We start from the raw sequence: 26,171 nt of genomic DNA on the forward strand, positions 1-26,171 counted from the left end.
GTCTGATAATCTGGTAATAGAAGTTTTCCAACAGTCTGATGGTAATGGAAGCTGTTCAACAGTCTGATGGTAATAGAAGCTGTTCAACAGTCTGATGGTAATAGAAGCTGTTCACCAGTCTGATGGTAATGGAAGCTGTTCAACAGTCTGACGGTCTGGTAATAGAAGCTGTCCAACAGTCTGATAATCTGGTAGTAGAAGCTGTCCATCAATCTAATGGTAATGGAATCTTTTCAACAGACTGATAGTCTGGTACTATAAACTTTCCAACAGTCTGATGGTAATAGAAGCTGTCCAACAGTCTGATAATCTGGTAATAGAAGTTTTCAAACAGTCTGATGGTAATGGAAGCTGTTCAACAGTCTGATGGTAATAGAAGCTGTTCAACAGTCTGATGGTAATAGAAGCTGTCAACAGTCTGATGGTAATGGAAGCTGTCAAACAGTCTGATGGTAATAGAAGCTGTTCAACAGTCTGATGGTAATAGAAGCTGTTCAACAGTCTGATGTAATAGAAGCAATTCAACAGTCTGATGGTAATAGAAGCTGTTCACCAGTCTGATGGTAATGGAAGCTGTTCAACAGTCTGATGGTCTGGTATTAGAAGTTGTCCAACAGTCTGACAGTCTGGTAATATAAGCTGTCCAACAGTCTGATAATCTTGTAGTAGAAGCTGTCCATCAATCTGATGGTAATGGAAGCTGTTCAACAGTCTGATAGTCTGGTAATAGAACCTTTCCAACAGTCTGATGGTAATAGAAGCTGTCCAACAGTCTGATAATCTGGTAATAGAAGTTTTCCAACAGTCTCATGGTAATGGAAGCTGTTCAACAGTCTGATGGTAATAGAAGCTGTTCAACAGTCTGATGGTAATAGAAGCTGTCAACAGTCTGATGGTAATGGAAGCTGTCAAACAGTCTGATGGTAATAGAAGCTGTTCAACAGTCTGATGGTAATAGAATCTGTTCAACAGTCTGATGGTAATAGAAGCTGTTCAACAGTCTGATGGTAATAGAAGCTGTTCAACAGTCTGATGGTAATGGAAGCTGTTCAACAGTCGGATGGTCTGGTATTAGAAGTTGTCCAACAGTCTTTTGTAATAGAAGCTGTCCAACAGTCTTTTGTAATAGAAGCTGTCCAACAGTCTGATGGTAATTGAAGCTGTCCAACAGTCTGATGGTCTGGTAATAGAAGCTGTCCAAATGTCTCATGGTGTGGTAATAGAAGCTGTCCAACAGTCTGATGGTAATAGAAGCTGTCCAACAGTCTGACGGTCTGGTAATAGAAGCTGTCCAACAGTCTGATGGTAATAGAAGCTGTTCAACAGTCTGATAGTCTGGTAATAGAAACTTTCCAACCGTCTGATGGTAATAGAAGCTGTCCAACAGTCTGATAATCTGGTAATAGAAGTTTTCCAACAGTCTGATGGTAATGGAAGCTGTTCAACAGTCTGATGGTAATAGAAGCTGTTCAACAGTCTGATGGTAATAGAAGCTGTCAACAGTCTGATGGTAACTGAAGCTGTCAAACAGTCTGATGGTAATAGAAGCTGTTCAACAGTCTTATGGTAATAGAAGCTGTTCAACAGTCTGATGGTAATAGAAGCTGTTCAACAGTCTGATGGTAATAGAAGCTGTTCAACAGTCTGATGGTAATAGAAGCTGTTCACCAGTCTGATGGTAATGGAAGCTGTTCAACAGTCTGACGGTCTGGTAATAGAAGCTGTCCAACAGTCTGATAATCTGGTAGTAGAAGCTGTCCATCAATCTAATGGTAATGGAATCTTTTCAACAGACTGATAGTCTGGTACTATAAACTTTCCAACAGTCTGATGGTAATAGAAGCTGTCCAACAGTCTGATAATCTGGTAATAGAAGTTTTCAAACAGTCTGATGGTAATGGAAGCTGTTCAACAGTCTGATGGTAATAGAAGCTGTTCAACAGTCTGATGGTAATAGAAGCTGTCAACAGTCTGATGGTAATGGAAGCTGTCAAACAGTCTGATGGTAATAGAAGCTGTTCAACAGTCTGATGGTAATAGAAGCTGTTCAACAGTCTGATGTAATAGAAGCAATTCAACAGTCTGATGGTAATAGAAGCTGTTCACCAGTCTGATGGTAATGGAAGCTGTTCAACAGTCTGATGGTCTGGTATTAGAAGTTGTCCAACAGTCTGACAGTCTGGTAATATAAGCTGTCCAACAGTCTGATAATCTTGTAGTAGAAGCTGTCCATCAATCTGATGGTAATGGAAGCTGTTCAACAGTCTGATAGTCTGGTAATAGAACCTTTCCAACAGTCTGATGGTAATAGAAGCTGTCCAACAGTCTGATAATCTGGTAATAGAAGTTTTCCAACAGTCTCATGGTAATGGAAGCTGTTCAACAGTCTGATGGTAATAGAAGCTGTTCAACAGTCTGATGGTAATAGAAGCTGTCAACAGTCTGATGGTAATGGAAGCTGTCAAACAGTCTGATGGTAATAGAAGCTGTTCAACAGTCTGATGGTAATAGAATCTGTTCAACAGTCTGATGGTAATAGAAGCTGTTCAACAGTCTGATGGTAATAGAAGCTGTTCAACAGTCTGATGGTAATGGAAGCTGTTCAACAGTCGGATGGTCTGGTATTAGAAGTTGTCCAACAGTCTTTTGTAATAGAAGCTGTCCAACAGTCTTTTGTAATAGAAGCTGTCCAACAGTCTGATGGTAATTGAAGCTGTCCAACAGTCTGATGGTCTGGTAATAGAAGCTGTCCAAATGTCTCATGGTGTGGTAATAGAAGCTGTCCAACAGTCTGATGGTAATAGAAGCTGTCCAACAGTCTGATGGTAAAAGAAGCTGTCCAACAGTTTGTGGATAATAGAAGCTGTCCAACAGTCTTGTGGTAGTAGATGCTGTCCAACAGTCATATGGTAATAGAAACTGTTCAACAGTCTGATTGTAAAAGAAGCTGTCCAACAGTCTGATGGTAATAGAAGCTGTCCAACAGTCTGGTGGTAGTAGAAGCTGTCCAACAGTCTGATGGTAATAGAAGCTGTTCAACAGTCTGATGGTAATAGAAGCTGTCCGACAGTCTGATGGTAATAGAAGCTGTTCAACAGTCTGATGGCCTGGTAATAGAAGTTCTTCCACAGTCTGATGGCCTGGTAATAGAAGCTGTCCAACAGTCTGATGTTAATGGAAGCTGTTCAACATTCTGATGGTAATTGAAGCTGTTCAACAGTCTGATGGTAATATAAGCTGTCCAACAGTCTGATGGTAATAGAAGCTGTTCAACAGTCTGATGGCCTGGTAATAGAAATTCTTCCACAGTCTGATGGCCTGGTAATATAACCTCTTCAAAAGTCTGATGGTAATATAAGCTGTTCAACAGTCTGATGGTAGTAGAAGCTTTCCAACAGTCTTATGGTAATAGAAGCTGTCCAACAGTCTGATGGTAGTAGAAGCTGTCCAACAGTCTGATGGTAATAGAAGCTGTCCATCAGTCTGTTGATAATGGAAGCTCTCCAACAGTCTGATGGTAATAGAAGCTGTTCAACAGTCTGATGGCCTGGTAATAGAAGTTGTTCAACATTCTGATGTCCTGGTAATAGAAGCTGTCCAAAGTCTGATGGTAATAGAAACTGTCCAACAGTCTGATGGTAATAGAAGCTGTCCAACATTCTGATGGTAATAGAAGCTGTCCAACAGTCTGATGGTCTGGTAATAGAAGCTGTCCAACAGTCTGACGGAAAGAGTGCCACAGTCTGATGGCCTGGTAATATAAGCATTCCAACAGTCTGATGGTAATGGAATCTGTTCAACATTCTGATGGTAGTAGAAGCTGATCAACAGTCTGATGGTAATAGAAGCTGTTCAACATTCTGATGGTAGTAGAAGCTGTTCAACAGTCTGATGGCCTGGTAATAGAAGCTGTCCGACAGTCTGATGGTAATGGAAGCTGTTCAACAGTCTGATGGTAATGGAAGCTGTTCAACAGTCTGATGGTAATAGAAGCTGTTCAACAGTCTGATGGCCTGGTAATATAAGCATTCCAACAGTCTGATGGTAATGGAATCTGTTCAACATTCTGATGGTAGTAGAAGCTGATCAACAGTCTGATGGTAATAGAAGCTGTTCAACATTCTGATGGTAGTAGAAGCTGTTCAACAGTCTGATGGCCTGGTAATAGAAGCTGTCCGACAGTCTGATGGTAATGGAAGCTGTTCAACAGTCTGATGGTAATGGAAGCTGTTCAACAGTCTGATGGTAATAGAAGCTGTTCAACAGTCTGATGGCCTGGTAATATAAGCATTCCAACAGTCTGATGGTAATGGAATCTGTTCAACATTCTGATGGTAGTAGAAGCTGATCAACAGTCTGATGGTAATAGAAGCTGTTCAACATTCTGATGGTAGTAGAAGCTGTTCAACAGTCTGATGGCCTGGTAATAGAAGCTGTCCGACAGTCTGATGGTAATGGAAGCTGTTCAACAGTCTGATGGTAATGGAAGCTGTTCAACAATCTGATGGTAATAGAAGCTGTTCAACAGACTGATGGCCTGGTAATATAAGCATTCCAACAGTCTGATGGTAATGGAATCTGTTCAACATTCTGATGGTAGTAGAAGCTGATCAACAGTCTGATGGTAATAGAAGCTGTTCAACATTCTGATGGTAGTAGAAGCTGTTCAACAGTCTGATGGTAATAGAAGCTGTCCAACAGTTTGATGGTAGTAGAAGCTGATCAACAGTCTGATGGTAATAGAAGCTGTTCAACAGTCTGATGGTCTGGTGATAGATGTTTTCTAGTCTCTCAATCCCAGCTTGGATGCAGCTGTACTGTCTCTGTCTGTCAGACCGTAGCCGATTGAACAGTCTGTGGCTCGGGTGACTGAGTTCCTTAATGATCTTCTTGGTCTACCTTTGACATCACCCCGGTTATGCTTTGGGCTGACCGCATCACCCTCTGGAGAGCCATGCGGTTGAGGGCGGTGCAGTTGCCGTACCAGACTGGATGCAGCCCGACAGGATGCCCTCAATGATGCATCTGTGTAAGTTTGAGAGAGTCCTATGGGCAATGCCGAATTTCTTCAGCCGCCTGAGGTTGTAGAGGCACTGTTGCACCTTCTTCACCACAGTGTCTGTGTGGCGAGACCATTTCAGGTCCTCAATGATGTGCACGCAGAGGAACTTGAATCTTTTGACCCTATCCACTGTGGCCTCGTCGATGAGGATGGGGGCGTGCCCCCTCTGTCTCCTGTAGTCCACAATCAGCTCCTTCGTTTTGTTGACGTTGAGGGAGAGGTTATTTTCCTTGCACCACTCCACCAGGGCTCTTCCTCCCTGTATATTATCTCATCATTGTTAGTAACCAGGCCTACCCCTGTAATGTTGTCTGCAAACTTGATGATTTGAGTTGGAGTCGTGCATGGCCACGCAGTCAAGGGTGAACAGGGATTACAGGAAGGGGCTGAGCACGCACCCCTGAGCCCTTGTGTTGAGGGCCAGCATGGAGGAGGTGTTGCCTACCCTCACCACCTGGGATCAGCCCGTCAGGAAATCTAGGATCTAGTTTCTCAGGTCAGGGTTCAGACCCAAGGCCCTGATCTTAGTGACAAGCTTGGAGGACACTATGGTGTTAATAGCTGAGCTGCAGTCGAGGAACAGCATTCTGACATCATCAGTCCTAATAGCTCCTCTCTTATAGGTCATATGAAATTCTTTTTTTTATTACATTTCTTGTTTATTGGAAGCTGTAACCTGCCACTTTTTATCTCCATGTTTTTTTTACTGCTTTGTTATTTAATGTTTTTACAGAGACTTACGAAGACTTTGATCGAGGTGTGCTCTTCAAATACTAACCTAAAATGTTGGAATCTGGTACCATGATATTAACTCAGCCCAAAACAGTGTATCAGGGCATCTAGCAATGTCTGTAGTTTGACAAAGCAGGGCAGACACCACACTGTAGCGTAGTGCTATTTAGTGGCTTTGAAGGAAAGCGGCTGGGATCCCTTTGATGGTTGATGTTCCCGGTCCCTGGGAGAGCTGGGTTTGATCCGTGGAGGCTGGCTGGGAGGATGTCTGTGTCTCCCCTGCTGCTTACCGTAACTCCTTGCTCGGTGAGGAACATCACTTGGTTGAGGAGCTGGCTGCCAATGGGCCTCTCAACATCCCTGATCAAAGACCCTGAACCACAGCTGAACTCACTGAGGGAAACCAGAAAGGATATGACCCCGGAGCGCTCACACATAAACACAGGCCCTGGCACAGTCATGCTGAAATCTGTGTTACACATCTGTGTTCATTACACACTTTATGAAAAAGGGCAAAGGACTCGTATGTTTACACTCACTGATACATCTCACCTGCTTCAATCCTACCCAGTCACTCACAATACATCGCACCTGCTTCACCCCTACCCAGACATTCACAATACATTTCACCTGCTTCACTCCTACCCAGACACTCACAATACATCTCACCTGCTTCACTCCTACCCAGACACTCACAATACATCTACATTAGGGCTGGGAATTGTCAGGGGCCTCATGACACAATATTATCACGATACTTAGATGCCGATACGATATGTATTGCGATTATCACGATTCTACATGTATTGCGATTTGATGCTGGGATTTGATGTCTGCTGCGGAGAGACGAGAGTGTGCATGAGCAAATTAGTTTTGATCAATCATGGAAATAAAAGTGCTAAAAATATGTTGAACTATAGGATGAAAATTGCCAGAGTTTTGACAAAAGTTCAGCCAACTAATATAGCTATCGCTACCTAGCATCGTTCCTACTCCGACACTAACTGAGGGTTGGTGGAGGTAGGGGCCAAAATGTAATCTCTCATTCCCCCCAAGCATTGATAACAACATGATTCCTACTCATGCACCTGCATGATCTCTGTCTTCCAAAGGACAGTTGTATGCCTTGTGGCTGCCAGAGAGAGACTGTAGGCACAGACAGCCATGTTGTCGGCACCGAGGTCTCACTGCAACTCAACTCCCCTAACGGAGGAAATTGTGACTTTTTCTATTTTGGTAAATGAAGGGAAGTACGGTGATATGAATATGGCGGCGATATGTATATTGCTAATACAGTATGTTGTTATCAGAGGCACCCATCAGAGAGGATGTTGGAATATAGACAGAGTCGATTACAAAATGTTTTGATAAACAGATACACAAGCCAACCGGCACCCAAAACAAACTCCTCGCTGTCCTTATCAATCCTCATTATGGGGCCGAGCGAGAGAGAGAAGAGTGGGGCTTCGGAGATTCAGGGATACATTTAGCTTCCCCATCCAGTTGAAGGAGATCTCTCCCGGTAATGATGGTGCTTTCCATTTAGACTAATTGAAAACAAATGGATGTAGTGGAGGGCCTAAACTAACAGGGACCATCCATAGAGGTTATCTTGCAGGGGTGTGATACACAGAGCTACTGAAATCCACCCCAAAGCATTAAGCCGCTGTAATAAAATCAATTTATACCTGCGGTAGTGGACTCCCTTATCGTGTGCCACAGACACGTGCACACACATGGCACAGACACACACACCTCTAGTGATTCATAAGGCTAGGTGAATTTGTTGCCAGTTCATTTTTCATCCCTGATTTAAGGTGTATTATGCATTACACAGGTTCTAGATTAAAAGTTGGATGAATATATATCCTCTGCTAATTGAAAAAAAAACACTTGTACCTGAATTCTAAGGTAAAGTAGGGCTGTGGGGAAATGTCAGCATATAGAGAGGTCTGCGGATGTCCGGTTTAAGATGGATAACGTGGGTCAGAAGGCTGCCGTCCTCTCCATTGCACTCCTAGACCCCCTACACTCTGCTTAGTGGTAGAGTCCACATGAGATGTTCTTCTCAGTGACCCGTGAGCCTCTGTGTTTGTTCTGTTCTAATTCTGAAGACACTCCTGCCTCACCAGGTTTCACACACCTCCCCTATACAATCTGCAAATCAGGTCCTTGAGCTGTGATTGGCCAGTGAGCGGCTGAATGGTGCCGCCAGCCACCTGGCAGATGCTTAGATGACAGATGAGTCACACGGATGAAAGCCAGAGCAGAGAGATGTCCCTACGTCTATTCTTTATAAAAAATATTGGTGGTGATGTTGCTTTTGAATATTAACATGCTGAGTACTTGACTTCCCCCTTAATGCCTGGCAGGCTGATTTAAAGCTCTCGTTCCCTAACATGTGAGCTGTGGTTGCCTGAACCGTACTCTCCTCTTGATCATAGAAGCACAACTATAGATTCGTATTGAAAGAGGGAGAGTACCGGTGAGAGGAGCACTTAGAGACCGAGAGAAAAACAGTGGAAAAATTGTGTTTTTCCATGGGACCCAAATTAGACCAGGTTGTGTTGCGACTTAATATTCACAACACGATTTCTTTTCTCCAAAATACAATCTAGAAAGCTGTTTTTAATGCTATATGGATAGTAAATGTAGCAATTATATGACAAAGGAACAACATTCCCACTTTCTCCATCAATAATTCAATTTGATGAAGAATGTTAGTAAGCTAACTGGTTTCAGACCACAAAATCAACCAAATAGCTCTATTGAAAATAGTAATGAAAAGAAATATCTGATATTAAATTATGAAAAAAAATATATATATTGTATACTCAACAAAAATATAAACGCAACATGTAAAGTGTTGGTCCCATGTTTCATGAGCCGAAATAAAAGATACCAGAAATGGTCCATACGCGCAAAAAGCTTATTTCTGTGTTTACATCCTTGTTAGTGAGCATTTCTCCTTTGCCAAGAAGCTGATTTAAACAGCTTGATCATTACAAATCAAATGTTATTAGTCACATGCGCCGAATACAACAGGTTACAGTGAAATGCTTACTTACAAGCCCCAGCCGACAGTGCAGTTTCAAAACATACGGATAGGAATAAGAGATAAAAGTTACAAGTAATTAAAGAGGGGCAGTAAAAAATTGTTTAGCTCGTCCGGTAGGCTCATGTCACTGGGCAGCTTTTGGCTGTGCTTCCCTTTGTAGTCTGTAATGGTTTGCAGGCCCTGCCACATCCGACGAGCGTCAGAGCCGGTGTAGTACGACTCGATCTTAGTCCTGTATTGACACTTTTTTGATGGTTCGTCGGAGGGCATAGCGGGATTTCTTATAAGCTTCCGGGTTAGAGTCCTGCTCCTTAAAAGCGGCAGCTCTAGCCTTTAGCTCAGTGCTGATGCTGCCTGTAATCCATGGTTTCTGGTTGGGGTATGTACGTACGGTCACTGTGGGGACAACGTCATCGATGCACTTATTGATGAAGCCAATGACAGAAGTGGTGTACTCCTCAATGCCATTGGAGGAATCCCGGAACATATTCCAGTCTATGCTAGCAAAACAGTCCTGTAGCTTAGCATCTGCTTCATCTGACCACTTTTTTATTGATCTAGTCACTGGTGCTTCCTGCTTAGTTTTTGCTTGTAAGCAGGAATCAAGAGGATAGAATTATGGTCAGATTTGCCAAATGGAGGGCGAGGGAGAGCTTTGTATGCATCTCTGTGTGTGGAGTATAGATGGTCCAAAGTTATTTTCCATCTGGTTGCACATTTAACATGCTGGTAGAAATTTGGTAAAACTTTGGTAAAACTTAATTTTCCCTGCATTAAAGTCCCCGGCTACTAGGAGCGCCGCCTCTGGGTGAGCGTTTTCTTGTTTGCTTATGGAGGAATACAGCTCATTCAATGTTATCTTAGTGCCAGCCTCTGACTGTGGTGGTAGGTAAACAGCTACGAATAATATAGATGAAATCTCTCTCGGTAGGTAATGTGGTCTGCAGCTTATCATGAGAAACTACCTCAGGTGAGCAATGGCTCGAGACTTCCTTAGATATATTGCACCAGCTGTTGTTTACAAAAATACATAGACCGCCGCCCCTTGTCTTATCAGACGCCGCTGTTCTATATCCTGCCGGTACATCGTATAACCAGCCAGCTGTATGTTGATATTGTCGTTGTTCAGCCACGACTTCGTGAAGCATAAGATGTTACAGTTTTTAATGTCCTGTTGGTTGTTTAATCTTCCCAATAACTCGTCCATTTTATTGTCCAAAGATTACATGTTTGCGAGCAGAATTGAGGGGAGTGGGGGTTTATTTGATCACCTCCTACTCCTCAGAAGGCAGCCTGCCCTCCGGTCTCTTTTTCTCCACCTCCTCTTCACGCAGATCACAGGGGTCGGGCCTGTTCCTGAGGGAGCCATATTTCCTCTGGCTCGTCAGAGTCGTGAAAGAAGAAAAAGGCTTCTGCTAGTCCGTGGTGAGTAATCGCATTCCTGATGTCTAGAAGTTATTTTCAGTCATAAGAGACGATAGCGGAAACATTATGTACAAAAATAGTCAAAAATAAGTTACAAACAACGCAGATCAACAAACAAAAAAACACAATCGGTTGGGGGCACGTAAAACATCTGCATTCTGCTCCGACGCCATTTTAGTCACACAGGTGCACCTTGTGCTGAAGACAAAAAAAGGCCACTCTAAAATGTGCAGGTTTGTCACACGACACAAGTTTTGAGGGAGTGCGCAATTGGCATGCTGATTGCAGGAATGTCCACCAGAGCTGTTGCTAGATAATTTGTTAATTTCTCTACCATAAGCTGCCTCCAACGTTGTTTTAGAGAATTTGGCAGTACGTCCAACTGCGGACCACATGTAATCATGCCAGCCCAGGACCTCCACATCCATCTTCTTCACCTGCGGTTCTTCACCCATGGCTGCACCCATGCCTAATCATGTGAAATCCATAGATTAGGGGAGGGGTAGGCAATCCTGTTCCTGGAGTGTCGCAGGTACTGCAGGATTTTGTTCCAACTAGGCACCACACCTGGCCAGCTGACCTAATTGATCAGTTCAACGATTGCCTAAATTCAGCCCACGGGTCTTCCAGGTTGGTTAAATCAAAAACATGAAGTGCCTGTGGCACTCCAGGACCAGGGTTGCTTACCGCTGGATTAGGGCCTAATTTATTTATTTCAATTGACTGATTTCCTTCTATGAACTCGGTAAAATCTTTGAAATTGTTGCATTTTGCATTTTATATTTTTGTTCAGTAGATTTTAGTTATGTATCATTTATCATTCTACACATGTTCTACCTGGTTTTAGTTGTTTAAGTTCAGACTGGTGTATTTTTTCATCTTTTAATAGTTAGCTTTTAAACAAATCCGTGGAGAAGCGATTTGCCGGCGCACCCGCTAACTCGAGTTAACTCTGTATGAGGGTTCAGGACACAATGCTTGTTCATAATTGTATTCGGGTGAATAGAAAAACATATCATGCATGTGGATGTTTCTGTGCTGTTCTCTGCAGCTGAGCGAGAGACTTGGCAATATGCAGCAAATGGTAACAAGAATATAATGGCGAAGTGGCTTCACGGTGCTGCCAATTCCATTAGCATGCAACTGGAGCTCTCTTAGTCTGACTCTACTCTCTCTTTCTTTCTCTCCTTCTGTCTCTCTCTCTGGGGGTCTCAACACATTGTCCTTGGAGTCATATTTCTATTGTTTAATACCCAGCTGTTATGGTTTCTTCTGAATGGAGTCATAATACTGTATGATGGGTATAGGTTTCAGCCATCTTTTAATGTATTCTCCTCTTTCACACACACACACACACACACACACACACACACACACACACACACACACACACACACACACACACACACACACACACACACACACACACACACACACACACACACACAGGAGCAGTGATGGGTTCAGTACAGGCTGAGTTAGCAGCAGGTCTGGGTTTACTGTTACAGAGTTTAGGAGCAGAATGAATGAACACATGAATGAATAATAATATACTCTACTGATCCCCAAAGGGAAACTTCTCTTCTGGAGTCAGTGTTGTTGATTTAGGAGCAGAGTTCTGTTGGACCAGTACAAGCTCTACATCTGTTCTCTCCAGCTGTACTTTTGTGTCCTGGTCCTACTGTCTGTTGTGTCCTGTACTGGTCCTACTGTCTGTTGTGTTCTGGTCCTACTGTCTATGAGTCCTGGTCCTACTGTCTGTTGTGTCCTGGTCCTGCTGTCTGTTGTGTCCTGGTCCTACTGTCTATGAGTCCTGGTCCTACTGTCTGTTGTGTCCTGGTCCTACTGTCTGTTGTGTCCTGGTCCTGCTGTCTGTTGAATCCTGGTCCTACTGTCTGTTGAGTCCTGGTCCTACTGTCTGTTGTGTCCTGTACTGGTCCTACTGTCTGTTGAGTCCTGGTCCTACTGTCTGTTGTGTCCGGTACTGGTCCTACTGTCTGTTGTGTCCTGGTCCTACTGTCTGTTGTGTCCTGGTCCTGCTGTCTGTTGTGTCCTGGTCCTACTGTCTGTTGAGTCCTGTCCTGGTCCTACTGTCTGTTGAGTCCTGACCTGGTCCTACTGTCTGTTGAGTCCTGTCCTGGTCCTACTGTCTGTTGTGTCCTGGTCCTACTCTCTGTTGTGTCCTGGTCCTACTGTCTATGAGTCCTGGTCCTACTGTCTGTTGTGTACTGGTCCTACTGTCTGTTGTGTACTGGTTTAACTGTCTGTTGTGTCCTGGTACTACTGTCTGTTGTGTCCTGGTCCTACTGTCTGTTGTGTCCTGGTCCCACTGTCTGTTGAGTCCTGTACTGGTCCTACTGTCTGTTGTGTCCTGTACTGTTTCCTACTGTCTGTTGTGTCCTGTACTGTTTCCTACTGTCTGTTGTGTCCTGTCCTGGTCCTACTGTCTGTTGTGTCCTGTACTGGTCCTACTGTCTGTTGTGTCCTGGTCCTACTGTCTATTGTGTCCTGGTCCTACTCTCTGTTGTGTCCTGGTCCTACTGTCTGTTGTGTCCTGGTCCTGCTGTCTGTTGTGTCCTGTACTGTTTCCTACTGTCTGTTGTGTCCTGGTCCTACTGTCTGTTGTGTCCTGTACTGTTCCTACTGTCTGTTGTGTCCTGGTCCTACTGTCTGTTGTGTCCTGGTCCTACTGTCTGTTGTGTCCTGTACTGGTCCTACTCTCTGTTGTGTCCTGTACTGGTCCTACTCTCTGTTGTGTCCTGGTCCTACTGTCTATGAGTCTTGGTCCTGCTGTCTGTTGTGTCCTGTCCTGGTCCTGCTGTCTGTTGTGTCCTGGTCCTACTGTCTGTTGTGTCATGGTCCTACTGTCTGTTGTGTCCTGGTCCTACTGTCTGTTGTGTCCTGGTCCTACTGTCTGTTGTGTCATGGTCCTACTGTCTGTTGTGTCCTGTACTGGTCCTACTGTCTGTTGTGTCCTGGTCCTACTGTCTGTTGTGTCCTGGTCCTACTGTCTGTTGTGTCCTGTCCTGGTCCTACTGTTGAGTCCTGTCCTGGTCCTACTGTCTGTTGTGTCCTGTCCTGGTCCTACTGTCTGTTGAGTCCTGTCCTGGTCCTACTGTCTGTTGTGTCCTGGTCCTACTGTCTGTTGTGTCCTGGTCCTACTGTCTGTTGTGTCCTGGTCCTACTGTCTGTTGTGTCATGGTCCTACTGTCTGTTGTGTCCTGTACTGGTCCTACTGTCTGTTGTGTCCTGGTCCTACTGTCTGTTGTGTCCTGGTCCTACTGTCTGTTGTGTCCTGTCCTGGTCCTACTGTTGAGTCCTGTCCTGGTCCTACTGTCTGTTGTGTCCTGTCCTGGTCCTACTGTCTGTTGAGTCCTGTCCTGGTCCTACTGTCTGTTGTGTCCTGGTCCTACTGTCTGTTGTGTCCTGGTCCTACTGTCTGTTGTGTCCTGGTCCTACTGTCTGTTGTGTCCTGGTCCTACTGTCTGTTGTGTCCTGGTCCTACTGTCTGTTGTGTCATGGTCCTACTGTCTGTTGTGTCCTGTACTGGTCCTACTGTCTGTTGTGTCCTTGTCCTACTGTCTGTTGTGTCCTGGTCCTACTGTCTGTTGTGTCCTGTCCTGGTCCTACTGTTGAGTCCTGTCCTGGTCCTACTGTCTGTTGAGTCCTGTCCTGGTCCTACTGTCTGTTGTGTCCTGGTCCTACTGTCTGTTGTTCCATGTCCTGTCCAGGCCCTACTGTCTGTTGTTCCTGTCCTGGTCCTACTGTCCTGTCCTGGTCCTACTGTCTGTCCCATCTTGGTCCTGCTGTCTGTTCTGTCCTGGTCCTGGTGTATGTTCTGGGGGGGTAGTTGGTGCTGATAATTCTGTCCCTCTGCTGTGCCAATCAGTCTGAACAGTTGGCTCTGTATGCTACCATTACTGCAACAGCCTTCATGTGGGAGTCCAGCTCTCTCCCTCCCTCTCTTTATCCCACTTTATTTCTCTCTCTCCTACCCTCTCTCTCCCTCCCTCTCTTTATCCCGCTCTATTCTGCTCTCTCTCCCTCCCTCTTTATCCCTCTCTATTTCTCTCACCTACCCTCTCTCTCTCCCTCACTCTCTGCTGTCTCCCGCTCTCTCTTTACTGCTATCAATCTCCTCCCTCTCTCTTTCTCCCCCTCTCATCCTCTCACTTATGTATCGGCCTCTCCATGTCCTCCTCTCTCTCCGTGTCCTCCTCTCTCTCTGTGTCCTCCTCTCTCTCTGTGTCCTCCTCTCTCTCTGTGTCCTCCTCTCTCTCTGTGTCCTCCTCTCTCTCTGTGTCCTCTCACTTGTCTCTCTTTAGCCATGTCTCATAAAGATAATTTTTTCCCACCTGTCTTTCCACTCTTTCATCCCTCTCCCTGTACTGGGTTGGGCCTCTCCTACAGCTCTATCTGAAGACAGTTCAGAGGCTGTGTATGGCTACAGCTTCAGAGGTTTGCACTCAGCTGTAGTCAGGAATGGAGCCATTTTAGACTGAGGATGCTGAGAAGGCAGAAACATCTACCCAAAGAGATGGATGGATAAAAGTGTGTGTGCGTGTGTGTGCGTGTGTGTGTGTGTGCTTGCGTGTGCGTGCGTGTGCGTGCGTGTGCGTGTGTGTGTGCGCACGCAGGAGGGCAAAGGGAAGTTCTTTAGGTTCATGATCCCTGCCTTAGGTTCTGGTCCTCACTGGTGTTAGCCCTGGCAGAAAAAATATCCCCTGCTGTCTCTCTCGCTGTGTGTGTTTGTGTTAGTTACGTAACTATTGCTGCTCTCTGAGCTCAGGGCAGCTCTTTCCTTTGATGTTCTCTCAGCACCAAATCCCTGCCTGGGTTTCTGCTTTATCATTTTCACTGAAACTAGCACGGGGACAAGTCCCATTCCCACTTAGACACTCCCACTTTCTGGATGGAGGGAGCGCAGGTGGACGATTGTCACAGTCAGACTGGATTTAATTCCATGTGTATTTGAGTATCTGGTATTTAAAATAGTGTATTTTAGTAGTTTCAAAATGCACAGTCCAAAATAAGTACTTTCATTTGGTTATTTGAAAAACCAAATAATGGAACTGAAAGGTGGACACCTCGTCAGCTGCACAACTAAATACAAGTATTTCAGATGCCTAGTCAGCTGCACAACTAAATACAAGTATTTCAGATGCCTAGTCAGCTGCACAACTAAATACAAGTATTTCAGATGCCTAGTCAGCTGCACAACTAAATACAAGTATTTCAGATGCCTAGTCAGCTGCACAACTAAATACAAGTATTTCAGATGCCTAGTCAGCTGCACAACTAAATACAAGTATTTCAGATACCTAGTCAGCTGCACAACTAAATACAAGTATTTCAGATACCTAGTCAGCTGCACAACTAAATACAAGTATTTCAGATACCTAGTCAGCTGCACAACTAAATACAAGTATTTCAGATACCTAGTCAGCTGTACAACTAAATACAAGTATTTCAGATACCTGGTCAGCTGCACAACTAAATACAAGTATTTCAGATACCTAGTCAGCTGCACAACTAAATACAAGTATTTCAGATACCTAGTCAGCTGCACAACTAAATACAAGTATTTCAGATACCTAGTCAGCTGTACAACTAAATACAAGTATTTCAGATACCTGGTCAGCTGCACAACTAAATACAAGTATTTCAGATACCTAGTCAGCTGCACAACTAAATACAAGTATTTCAGAGGCAACTGTATACTGGCCTACAACCTGAGTCTACCTCAAGAACAGTGATTGATATTGATGGACATGGTGAACAACAGTGTCCACTCACATTAGTGCAGTACAAGGACAGAGTAGAAGTTGAACACTGCTCATCCCTGTACACCAGAGAGCATAAAGTTTGTTTCTTAGTACTCTGCTCTTCCTCACACAGTCATGCGTGTAGCTGCACAGATGGAAATGGCCTCTGACACGGCTGCTCAAGAGTAATGCTCACATAACATCTTCAGTCACTTTGTGTAGCCTGGGTCTGTTTCCCATCTCTTCTCTGATCCTCAAACTCACTGGTCTGTGGCAGTGATGGTCTAGATCAGAGGATATTGGTTCAGTATGTTTGCTGTGTGTGTGTGTGTGTGTGTGTGTGTGTGTGTGTGTGTGTGTGTGTGTGTGTGTGTGTGTGTGTGTGTGTGTGTGTGTGTGTGTGTGTGTGTGTGTGTGTGTGTGTGTGTGTATTGCAGTGTGTGTCTGTGTGAAATGTATGTTCTAGGTCAATATGTGTGTATGTGTGTGTTACAGGTGTGTGGATGTGTGTAGAGCAGTGCTGTACATATGGCTAACCCTCGTCTTGTCCCCTGGTCCTGTCATATGCTCACACTGCCCTCTTCTGCCTCCCAGGTCACACTGCAGCTCGTAAATCTGTCCGACGTGAGGGGAACAGAGTGAATGGACGGGAAGGGCAGCATTTGTCTCTCTATCCAGACCGCTGTAAAGATCTTAAATTTTGAGAGGGTGTCAAGGAGGGATGAGATGGGCTGTCTCCCCAGGGGCAAACACACACACACACACCGCCCCCCAGACACCAGCAGGAACTTTACTCAGTCCAAACATCAGACACAAAGTGTAAACAGTGGCAACTGAGGCCTTGAAGAAAGATCAATCACTCTTAAAAAGCCTGAGGTTTAACAAGGTGCTACCTGCATTCTGTTTGATAACCATTGATCATTTGTTCGTTTGACTATAGTCTCTGGTCAGTTTATTTGATGGGACATTTAGGAGGAAAGCAATAACTGAGAAGAGGGAGGGAAGGGAAGATTATCACCAAATGCAGTGAACCAGGGGCCTGCCTCCTCCCTTCAGTTCTCCACCAGGGCTCATTCTCTGCTTTATAATAGCATGTCTGAGTTAACGGGCTCCTTCTGCCTCCCATAAAGAGGGGCTGTTTCACAATGTTCTGCTCTGCAGTGTCGGCAGTAATGGGTCCTTTTATATGGTCTTGTTAGAAGTCATTTCTCCAAGTCGACGGTTTTGAGATTCTAGCCGGACTTTCCTTTTTAGGGCTGAATCTAAGCTGTCCCTTGTGGAATTTGCTAAACTATATTGACCTGGTTTATGTTGGAATCTGCTAAACTGTATTGACCTGGTTTATGTTGGAATCTGCTAAACTATATTGACCTGGTTTATGTTGGAATCTGCTAAACTATATTGACCTGGTTTATGTTGGAATCTGCTTAACTATATTGACCTGGTTTATGTTGGAATCTGCTAAACTGTATTGACCTGGTTTATGTTGGAATCTGATAAAACTATATTGACCTGGTTTATGTTGGAATCTGCTAAACTGTATTGACCTGGTTTATGTTGGAATCTGCTAAACTATATTGACCTGGTTTATGTTGGAATCTGATAAAACTATATTGACCTGGTTTATGTTGGAATCTGCTAAACTGTATTGACCTGGTTTATGTTGGAATCTGCTAAAACTATATTGACCTGGTTTATGTTGGAATCTGCTTAACTATATTGACCTGGTTTATGTTGGAATCTGATAAAACTATATTGACCTGGTTTATGTTGGAATCTGATAAACTGTATTGACCTGGTTTATGTTGGAATCTGATAAAACTATATTGACCTGGTTTATGTTGGAATCTGATAAACTGTATTGACCTGGTTTATGTTGGAATCTGATAAAACTATATTGACCTGGTTTATGTTGGAATCTGCTAAACTGTATTGACCTGGTTTATGTTGGAATCTGCTAAACTGTATTGACCTGGTTTATGTTGGAATCTGCTAAACTGTATTGACCTGGTTTATGTTGGAATCTGCTAAACTATATTGACCTGGTTTATGTTGGAATCTGATAAAACTATATTGACCTGGTTTATGTTGGAATCTGATAAACTATATTGACCTGGTTTATGTTGGAATCTGCTAAACTATATTGACCTGGTTTATGTTGGAATCTGATAAAACTATATTGACCTGGTTTATGTTGGAATCTGCTAAACTATGTATATTGACCTGGTTTATGTTGGAATCTGATAAACTATATTGACCTGGTTTATGTTGGAATCTGCTAAACTATATTGACCTGGTTTATGTTGGAATCTGCTAAACTATATTGACCTGGTTTATGTTGGAATCTGATAAACTGTATTGACCTGGTTTATGTTGGAATCTGATAAAACTATATTGACCTGGTTTATGTTGGAATCTGATAAACTGTATTGACCTGGTTTATGTTGGAATCTGATAAAACTATATTGACCTGGTTTATGTTGGAATCTGCTAAACTGTATTGACCTGGTTTATGTTGGAATCTGCTAAACTGTATTGACCTGGTTTATGTTGGAATCTGCTAAACTGTATTGACCTGGTTTATGTTGGAATCTGCTAAACTATATTGACCTGGTTTATGTTGGAATCTGATAAAACTATATTGACCTGGTTTATGTTGGAATCTGATAAACTATATTGACCTGGTTTATGTTGGAATCTGATAAACTATATTGACCTGGTTTATGTTGTGTAACGGCTGTCTTCTGTAAAAATGGACCAAGGCGCAGCAGGTATGTGAATACTCATCTTTAATAAAAATAAAGGAGTAGAGCATCCACTTAACAATACAAACAATATATACGACAGGAACAGTTTTGCAGGCACACAACACGCAGTGCAAAAACAACTACCCACAAAACCAAGTGACAAACATATTCCTACATATATGACTCCCAATCAGGAACAACGATCCCCAGCTGTTCCTGATCAGGAGTCACAAGACCAACACAGAACAATCACACACACAAGACTGCCACGTCCTGACCCCAAAACTACAACAACAGCTCCATCTGCTGGTCAGGACGTGACATGTTGGAATCTGATAAAACTATATTGACCTGGTTTATGTTGGAATCTGCTAAACTATGTATATTGACCTGGTTTATGTTGGAATCTGATAAACTGTATTGACCTGGTTTATGTTGGAATCTGCTAAACTATATTGACCTGGTTTATGTTGGAATCTGCTAAACTATATTGACCTGGTTTATGTTGGAATCTGCTAAACTATATTGACCTGGTTTATGTTGGAATCTGCTAAACTATATTGACCTGGTTTATGTTGGAATCTGCTAAACTATATTGACCTGGTTTATGTTGGAATCTGTTGTTGCTCTTGTTGTTTGATTTACAGGTGAAAAGTGTGTTCAACATGATGGCCAAAAGAGGTCAATCAGCACACACGGAGTATAACAAACATTAGGAACACCTTCCTAATACTGAGTTGCACACCCTTTTGCCCACAGAACTGCCTCAATTATTTGGGGCATAGACTCTACAAGGTGTAAAAAGCGTTCCAAAGGGATGCTGGCCCATGTTGACTCAAATGCTTCCGACAGTTGTGTCAAGTTGGCTGGATTTCCTTTAGGTGGAGCACTGTTGAGCATTTAAAACCCCACCAGCAATGCAGTTGTTGACACAAACCGGTGCACCTGTCACCTACTACCATACCCCGTCCAAAGACACTTCTATATTTTGTCTTGCCCATTCACCCTCTGAATGGCACTCATACACAATCCATGTCTGTTGTCTCAGCATCCTTCTTCAACCTGTCTCCTCCCCTTCATCTACACTGATTGAAGTGGATTTAACAAGTGACATCAATAAGGGATCATAGCTTTCACCTGGATTTACCTGATCAGTCTATATTATGGAAAGAGCAAGTGTTCCTAATGTTTTGTACACTCGGCGTATATGTGTTTAATTATGGAAGAGACTGTGTTGAAATGTTGAACACTGACAATGGTCTTTTTCCTACAACAGGCCAAGAACCGAGCAGTTCTGTACTACATTGAGAGATACAACGACCACACCAGTAAGTCACTGTGTGTGTGGGTCTCTGCGTGTGTGAGTTTGTGTGAGATCAGAATGTGTGAGTCTTTCTCTCCTCCTCATCCTCCTTCCCCTACATCTCCTCTTGGCCCATTGGGACATAGGCCTGTAGAACATGGATGTGTTTTCCCTAACATGGTTTTTATTCTGACTGTCTGAGCAGTGAACCAGGCTTTTTCCTGTTTATTCTGACTGTCTGAGCAGTGAACCAGGCTTGTTCCTATGTTTATTCTGACTGTCTGAGCAGTGAACCAGGCTTTTTCCTATGTTTATTCTGACTGTCTGAGCAGTGAACCAGGCTTTTTCCTATGTTTATTCTGACTGTCTGAGCAGTGAACCAGGCTTTTCCTATGTTTATTCTGACTGTCTGAGCAGTGAACCAGGCTTTTTCCTATGTTTATTCTGACTGTCTGAGCAGTGAACCAGGCTTTTTCCTATGTTTATTCTGACTGTCTGAGCAGTGAACCAGGCTTTTTCCTATGTTTATTCTGACTGTCTGAGCAGTGAACAAGGTTTTTTCCTATGTTTATTCTGACTGTCTGAGCAGTGAACCAGGCTTTTTCCTATGTTTATTCTGACTGTCTGAGCAGTGAACCAGGCTTTTTCCTATGTTTATTCTGACTGTCTGAGCAGTGAACAAGGCTTTTTCCTATGTTTATTCTGACTGTCTGAGCAGTGAACAAGGCTTTTTCCTATGTTTATTCTGACTGTCTGAGCAGCGAACCAGGCTTTTTCCTATGTTTATTCTGACTGTCTGAGCAGTGAACCAGGCTTTTTCCTATGTTTATTCTGACTGTCTGAGCAGTGAACCAGGATTTTTCCTATGTTTATTCTGACTGTCTGAGCAGTGAACAAGGCTTTTTCCTATGTTTATTCTGACTGTCTGAGCAGTGAACCAGGCTTTTCCTATGTTTATTCTGACTGTCTGAGCAGTGAACAAGGCTTTTTCCTATGTTTATTCTGACTGTCTGAACAGCGAACCAGGCTTTTTCCTATGTTTATTCTGACTGTCTGAGCAGCGAACCAGGCTTTTTCCTATGTTTATTCTGACTGTCTGAGCAGCGAACCAGGCTTTTTCCTATGTTTATTCTGACTGTCTGAGCAGTGAACAAGGCTTTTTCCTATGTTTATTCTGACTGTCTGAGCAGTGAACAAGGCTTTTTCCTATGTTTATTCTGACTGTCTGAACAGTGAACCAGGCTTTTTCCTATGTTTATTCTGACTGTCTGAACAGCGAACCAGGCTTTTTCCTATGTTTATTCTGACTGTCTGAGCAGTGAACCAGGCTTTTTCCTATGTTTATTCTGACTGTCTGAGCAGTGAACCAGGCTTTTTCCTGTTTATTCTGACTGTCTGAGCAGTGAACCAGGCTTTTTCCTATGTTTATTCTGACTGTCTGAACAGCGAACCAGGCTTTTTCCTATGTTTATTCTGACTGTCTGAGCAGTGAACCAGGCTTTTTCCTATGTTTATTCTGACTGTCTGAACAGCGAACCAGGCTTTTTCCTATGTTTATTCTGACTGTCTGAGCAGTGAACCAGGCTTTTTCCTATGTTTATTCTGACTGTCTGAGCAGTGAACCAGGCTTTTTCCTGTTTATTCTGACTGTCTGAGCAGTGAACAAGGCTTTTTCCTATGTTTATTCTGACTGTCTGAGCAGTGAACCAGGCTTTTTTCTATGCAAACCCCTTTACTTTAAGTGAGCGAGCTCAAAGAATATATAATCTATTCCCTCAACAGACTAATCAAACTGCATATTTACAGCACTGCACAAAATAAGTTAAATATTGATCACATAACAAAATGTGTGAACAGTAATATTCTTGTTAAAGGTTTTCTGCAAAGGGGCGGTTGCAGCATATTGCTAGATGAAAGGCACACTTTTCTCTCTGTAGGAGTTTGTTTTATTCTCTTGCTGTAAGTTGGTCTCTGTGTTAGTCACACACACACACTGAAAGAGGCTGTTCCTAACAGGCCCGGACCTCCTGCAGCTACTGTAAGTGTTCTGTTCTGTGGGTGATGTGTTTGTGCCATGCCGGCCCAGACTAACACAGGACAGGCTGGCTCTTTGACTCCTGTCACTAACCCACTCAGTCACACTCACTCAAGGTTCTGACTCATCACCCATGGCTCATCGGGAGAGATTAAAAAATGTCCCCCTATTCCCTATTTAGTGCACTTTGTTGGCCAGAGGGAAAGGGTCATACTGGCTGGGGTGAGCTGATGACTGACAGCTGGGTTGACATGGATGTTTTTTTCCTTTGTAACAGTTTACCATGATATCAACTCCACCTTCAAGAGGACCACCCTACTCATGAAGAAACAGCACCGAGGTGTGGTAGAGCATTTTGGGGCGGCAGGGTAGCCTAGTGGTTAGAGCGTTGGGCTAGTAACCGAAAGGTTGCGAGTTCAAATCCCCGAGATGACAAGGTGTGTTTAATTATACAAATCTGTCGTTCTGCCCCTGAACAAGGCACTGTTCCTAGGCTGTCATTGAAAATAAGAATTTGTTCTTAGTTAAATAAAGGTAAAAAATAAATAAATAAATGAGTGTGTGTATGGCTGCCCTAACAAGCTGTGCTCAACCCAGAGGAGCAACAGGTTGATGAGAGTTCAACTGACAGAGCACTGAACCCTCAGCACTAAGAAACCAAACCATACCATAGAAAGACTGCTCTTATACACCCCCCCCCACACACACACACTCAAACACACAAAGTCTCTGATACGGTTCACACATTTACTCAAACACATACACACAGTATTGAACACAAATCTATTCACACCCACATCTCTCTCTCATTTACATCCTGTCGTGTGAACAGTCTCACATAGTCTCACCATACCATAGAACAGTCTCAGGTGTGTTATGTAAAGGATAATGAAACTCCAATGTACTAGTGTCAGAGACACAGGGGCTTCCAGCTTCAGGAGGAGTATCAACTCAGAGGACCTTTGACCTCACACGTAACACTAGAGTCCCTTGTGAGTCTGGACCGGCAAGGTATTATGTTACCCCGTGTATGAGTTCATTTTCTTCTGTGAGTGTCATTTGTTTGCAATGGAAGAGTCATTAACACTGATAGGCATGGAGGTTGTCTGCTAGTCTGGCTAGTCTAACATGTCGCTGTCAGGTTACGGACTACACTGTCACCGCGCGGTCATCACCATCTGTAAGCTGATTGGTGTAGAGGACATGTACGCCAAGGTAGAGGGCTCCGTCAACCTGCTCAACATCACCAGGGCTCTGTTCACCGGACTGGCTAATCAGGTGAGCCGTTGTCAGCATCGTCAGGGTTGCTTGCTGGTTCTCGGCCAATCCCCGGGAATCTTCCTGTAAAAACTTGGTCATGAGCTCTGAACATAAACACACACACACACACACACACTGCTTAAGACTAACCTTCTCCTCTTCTCTCTGTAGGAGACCCACCAGTCCCTGGCTGGAAAGAAGCAGCTCCATGTGGTAGAGTTTCAGCCGGATGTCGGGCCCCTGCCCCTCATCGTGGCCACCCCTAAGAAGGGAGTGCATCCTGACCCCAAACCCGAGGAAGAGATCCCCAACACGTGGCTCACCTGGGACGACGTCCGTGCCACTCAGTGCATGAAACGCTCAGTCTGGGCCGGGATCAAGAGGACCATCTGGTGACCGCAACACAACGATAATGCGAACAGAGCAGAAGTCCGGCCCTATGAACTGGAGCGGTGGGGTTGGAGAGATGTTTGGCTGGGTTCAGGTTGTTGGGTGGTGAGTGTGACTGGGAAGGAAGCGTTGCTCTCAGGCATCATGAGACTTCTCAGACTGGAGCTCCATGGAGCTCCTCATCAAGAGACTCACCCTAGTGGAAACGACATATGAGACACTCTTTTCACTCCACTACAATACAGCTACGACCGGAAGTGATTTTCGTAGCCGGTTAGGTGAGCATTTTTGCTAACCCTACCCATTTTCCTAACCTTAACCTAATTCTCCTAACCTGGTACGTTAATTCTACGAACCTGCTACGAAAAATTCATTTACGGTCATAGCTGTATTGAAGTGGCGTGAAAAGAGTGTTTCTCGTGTGCATGTAACATCATTACTTTGTATTTCACCAAAAGTTGTGAAATGCATCGAAAGAGCTTCATATCTAAACAGTTTAACTCAACCAATAGAGTGTGTCTGTTTGTACTGTCAGAATAATGTTGTTTCAAAATCACTTGTTCATGTGACGTTGTTGAAAATGAGAGCTGTCTTATAAAAAATGTAAACTCTCCAAAATGGCTTGTGATGTGTTCTATTGCTTTTCAAGGAGCTGTCAGGACATGTCGTGCTTTGATGCCAGTTATAGTGATAGTGATCATTTCCTCAGCAGCTGTCCACTGCTCGCTCCAGAGGCTCTTGCTGTTTTAGCTTTTCAGTTAATTTCCACCTGCATTCCAGTATGCAACTACTAACATAGTCACCACCTTCCACAAGCATCATGAAAACGAAACTTTGCAACAGGAAAACGAAACAATGCAGCAAGAAAATAGCATCAAAGAACACAAGAGCTTTTAACAGTGAATGACTTTGTAAACTCAAAGTATACATTTCTGCCGTACTTTTCCGTACTCTGACTTGCCATGTTATCTCTCCTTGACTATTTTCAGACTCTTTATTGTGAATAGTTATCATATTTTAATAGCCCCTTTAGTCAACTTATGAGTTATTAATAATTATGTGTGCTGTTTACCTCAACTTGGAAACCCCTTGGCAGGGAGTCTCTAGTTTGTCGTCTGAAGAAGCATTCATTCACACATGAACAGCTCTCCAAAGAAGGGATCCTTCCAACAGTGCTGTCTGTCTTAAGCCAGACAGGTATTTATTTCAATAGTGTTCTCTTCATATGGTCTTGAACTTGGTGGTTGAACTAATGGTAGGATTCAAACTAAGTAGTTCTTTAAAGACTTTCAGCTGAATATTTTGTTTGGTGCAGGACAGGTGTAATATGTTATGTGACCTCTCCACCACTTGGGGGTGCTATTAGCACCTGATATTCAGGCTTCTTATATTGTTTGTCTTTATTATGGATAAAATGTGGATTTTCTTGTCAGTCATGAGACTATAATATTGTACATATACTGTATATGTTATGACATCTCGTAGCTTAAGTTCCTTGTTTTTCATCTTTCATGAAGTATCATTCGATTTATTGTATTGCAACGAATGTAACATTCTTAAGAATGCAAACTGCTCTCCCAAGGGAATAAACTTTCTTGGGCCAGCGGTTATGTCCTCATGTCACATTTCTTATACCATTCTCACCTTTAAATCCTTGTAAGATTAAAAGGGATCAGATATACTCCTATTTAGGGTGGAGGTTCTATCCAGATGTCATTTCAAAGTCAAGGTTTGATTTACATTTGTTTGACTTGTCAACTAATGTGATTTCAACATGAAAATTAAAGAAAATGGCACCATGTCATTGGATTAGATTAAAAGTTGGGAGGGGGAAAAAGAAATTCCCTTACATTGATGACTTTTTGCACATTCCCCCTAAAAAAACAGTGGATGTTATTATTTATATTATAATTATTATAAACAGTGCACTGGGTATGTGACCAAGAAAGGTATGTATTGGATCTTGTCTGTTACCTTTTTTTATTTTCTGTTCCACCTTCTGTTATTTTTAGTATTACATTGTTATTGATTACTGCATTGATTACTGCAAGAAAGGCATTTCACTGTACTTGTGCACGTGACATTAAAACTTGAAACGTATAAGGTGCAATCCAAGAGTGATTGTCAAGGGTCCTTCGCTTCTTTGGTTCCTGGTACATAAGAACTCTCTCCCCTTCCTGATACCCCTTCCCCTACCTGCCTTCACACACACACACACACACACACACACACACACACACACACACACACACACACACACACACACACACACACACACACACACACACACACACACACACACACACACACAGAGACAATACCATTCCAGACATTACTATGAGCCCGTACTCCCCAACTATGGTGCCACCAACCGCCTGTGACAGACACACACAC

General features: G+C 43.4%; 1 protein-coding gene across 1 annotated transcript; it reads left to right on the forward strand.

Moving 5' to 3' along the window:
- The first annotated feature begins 22,720 nt into the window (after positions 1-22,720).
- LOC106577161 (28S ribosomal protein S5, mitochondrial-like) lies at positions 22,721-25,892 on the forward strand. The gene is made up of 2 exons (XM_014154974.2): positions 22,721-23,405; positions 23,559-25,892. The coding sequence occupies exons 1-2, from the start codon at positions 23,256-23,258 to the stop codon at positions 23,781-23,783; spliced, it is 375 nt and encodes a 124-aa protein (XP_014010449.2). The 5' UTR covers positions 22,721-23,255; the 3' UTR covers positions 23,784-25,892.
- The last annotated feature ends 279 nt before the right edge of the window (positions 25,893-26,171 follow it).

The sequence above is a fragment of the Salmo salar genome, chromosome ssa18 (assembly GCF_905237065.1).
Source record: "Salmo salar chromosome ssa18, Ssal_v3.1, whole genome shotgun sequence".
Classification (NCBI taxonomy): Eukaryota; Metazoa; Chordata; class Actinopteri; order Salmoniformes; family Salmonidae; genus Salmo; species Salmo salar.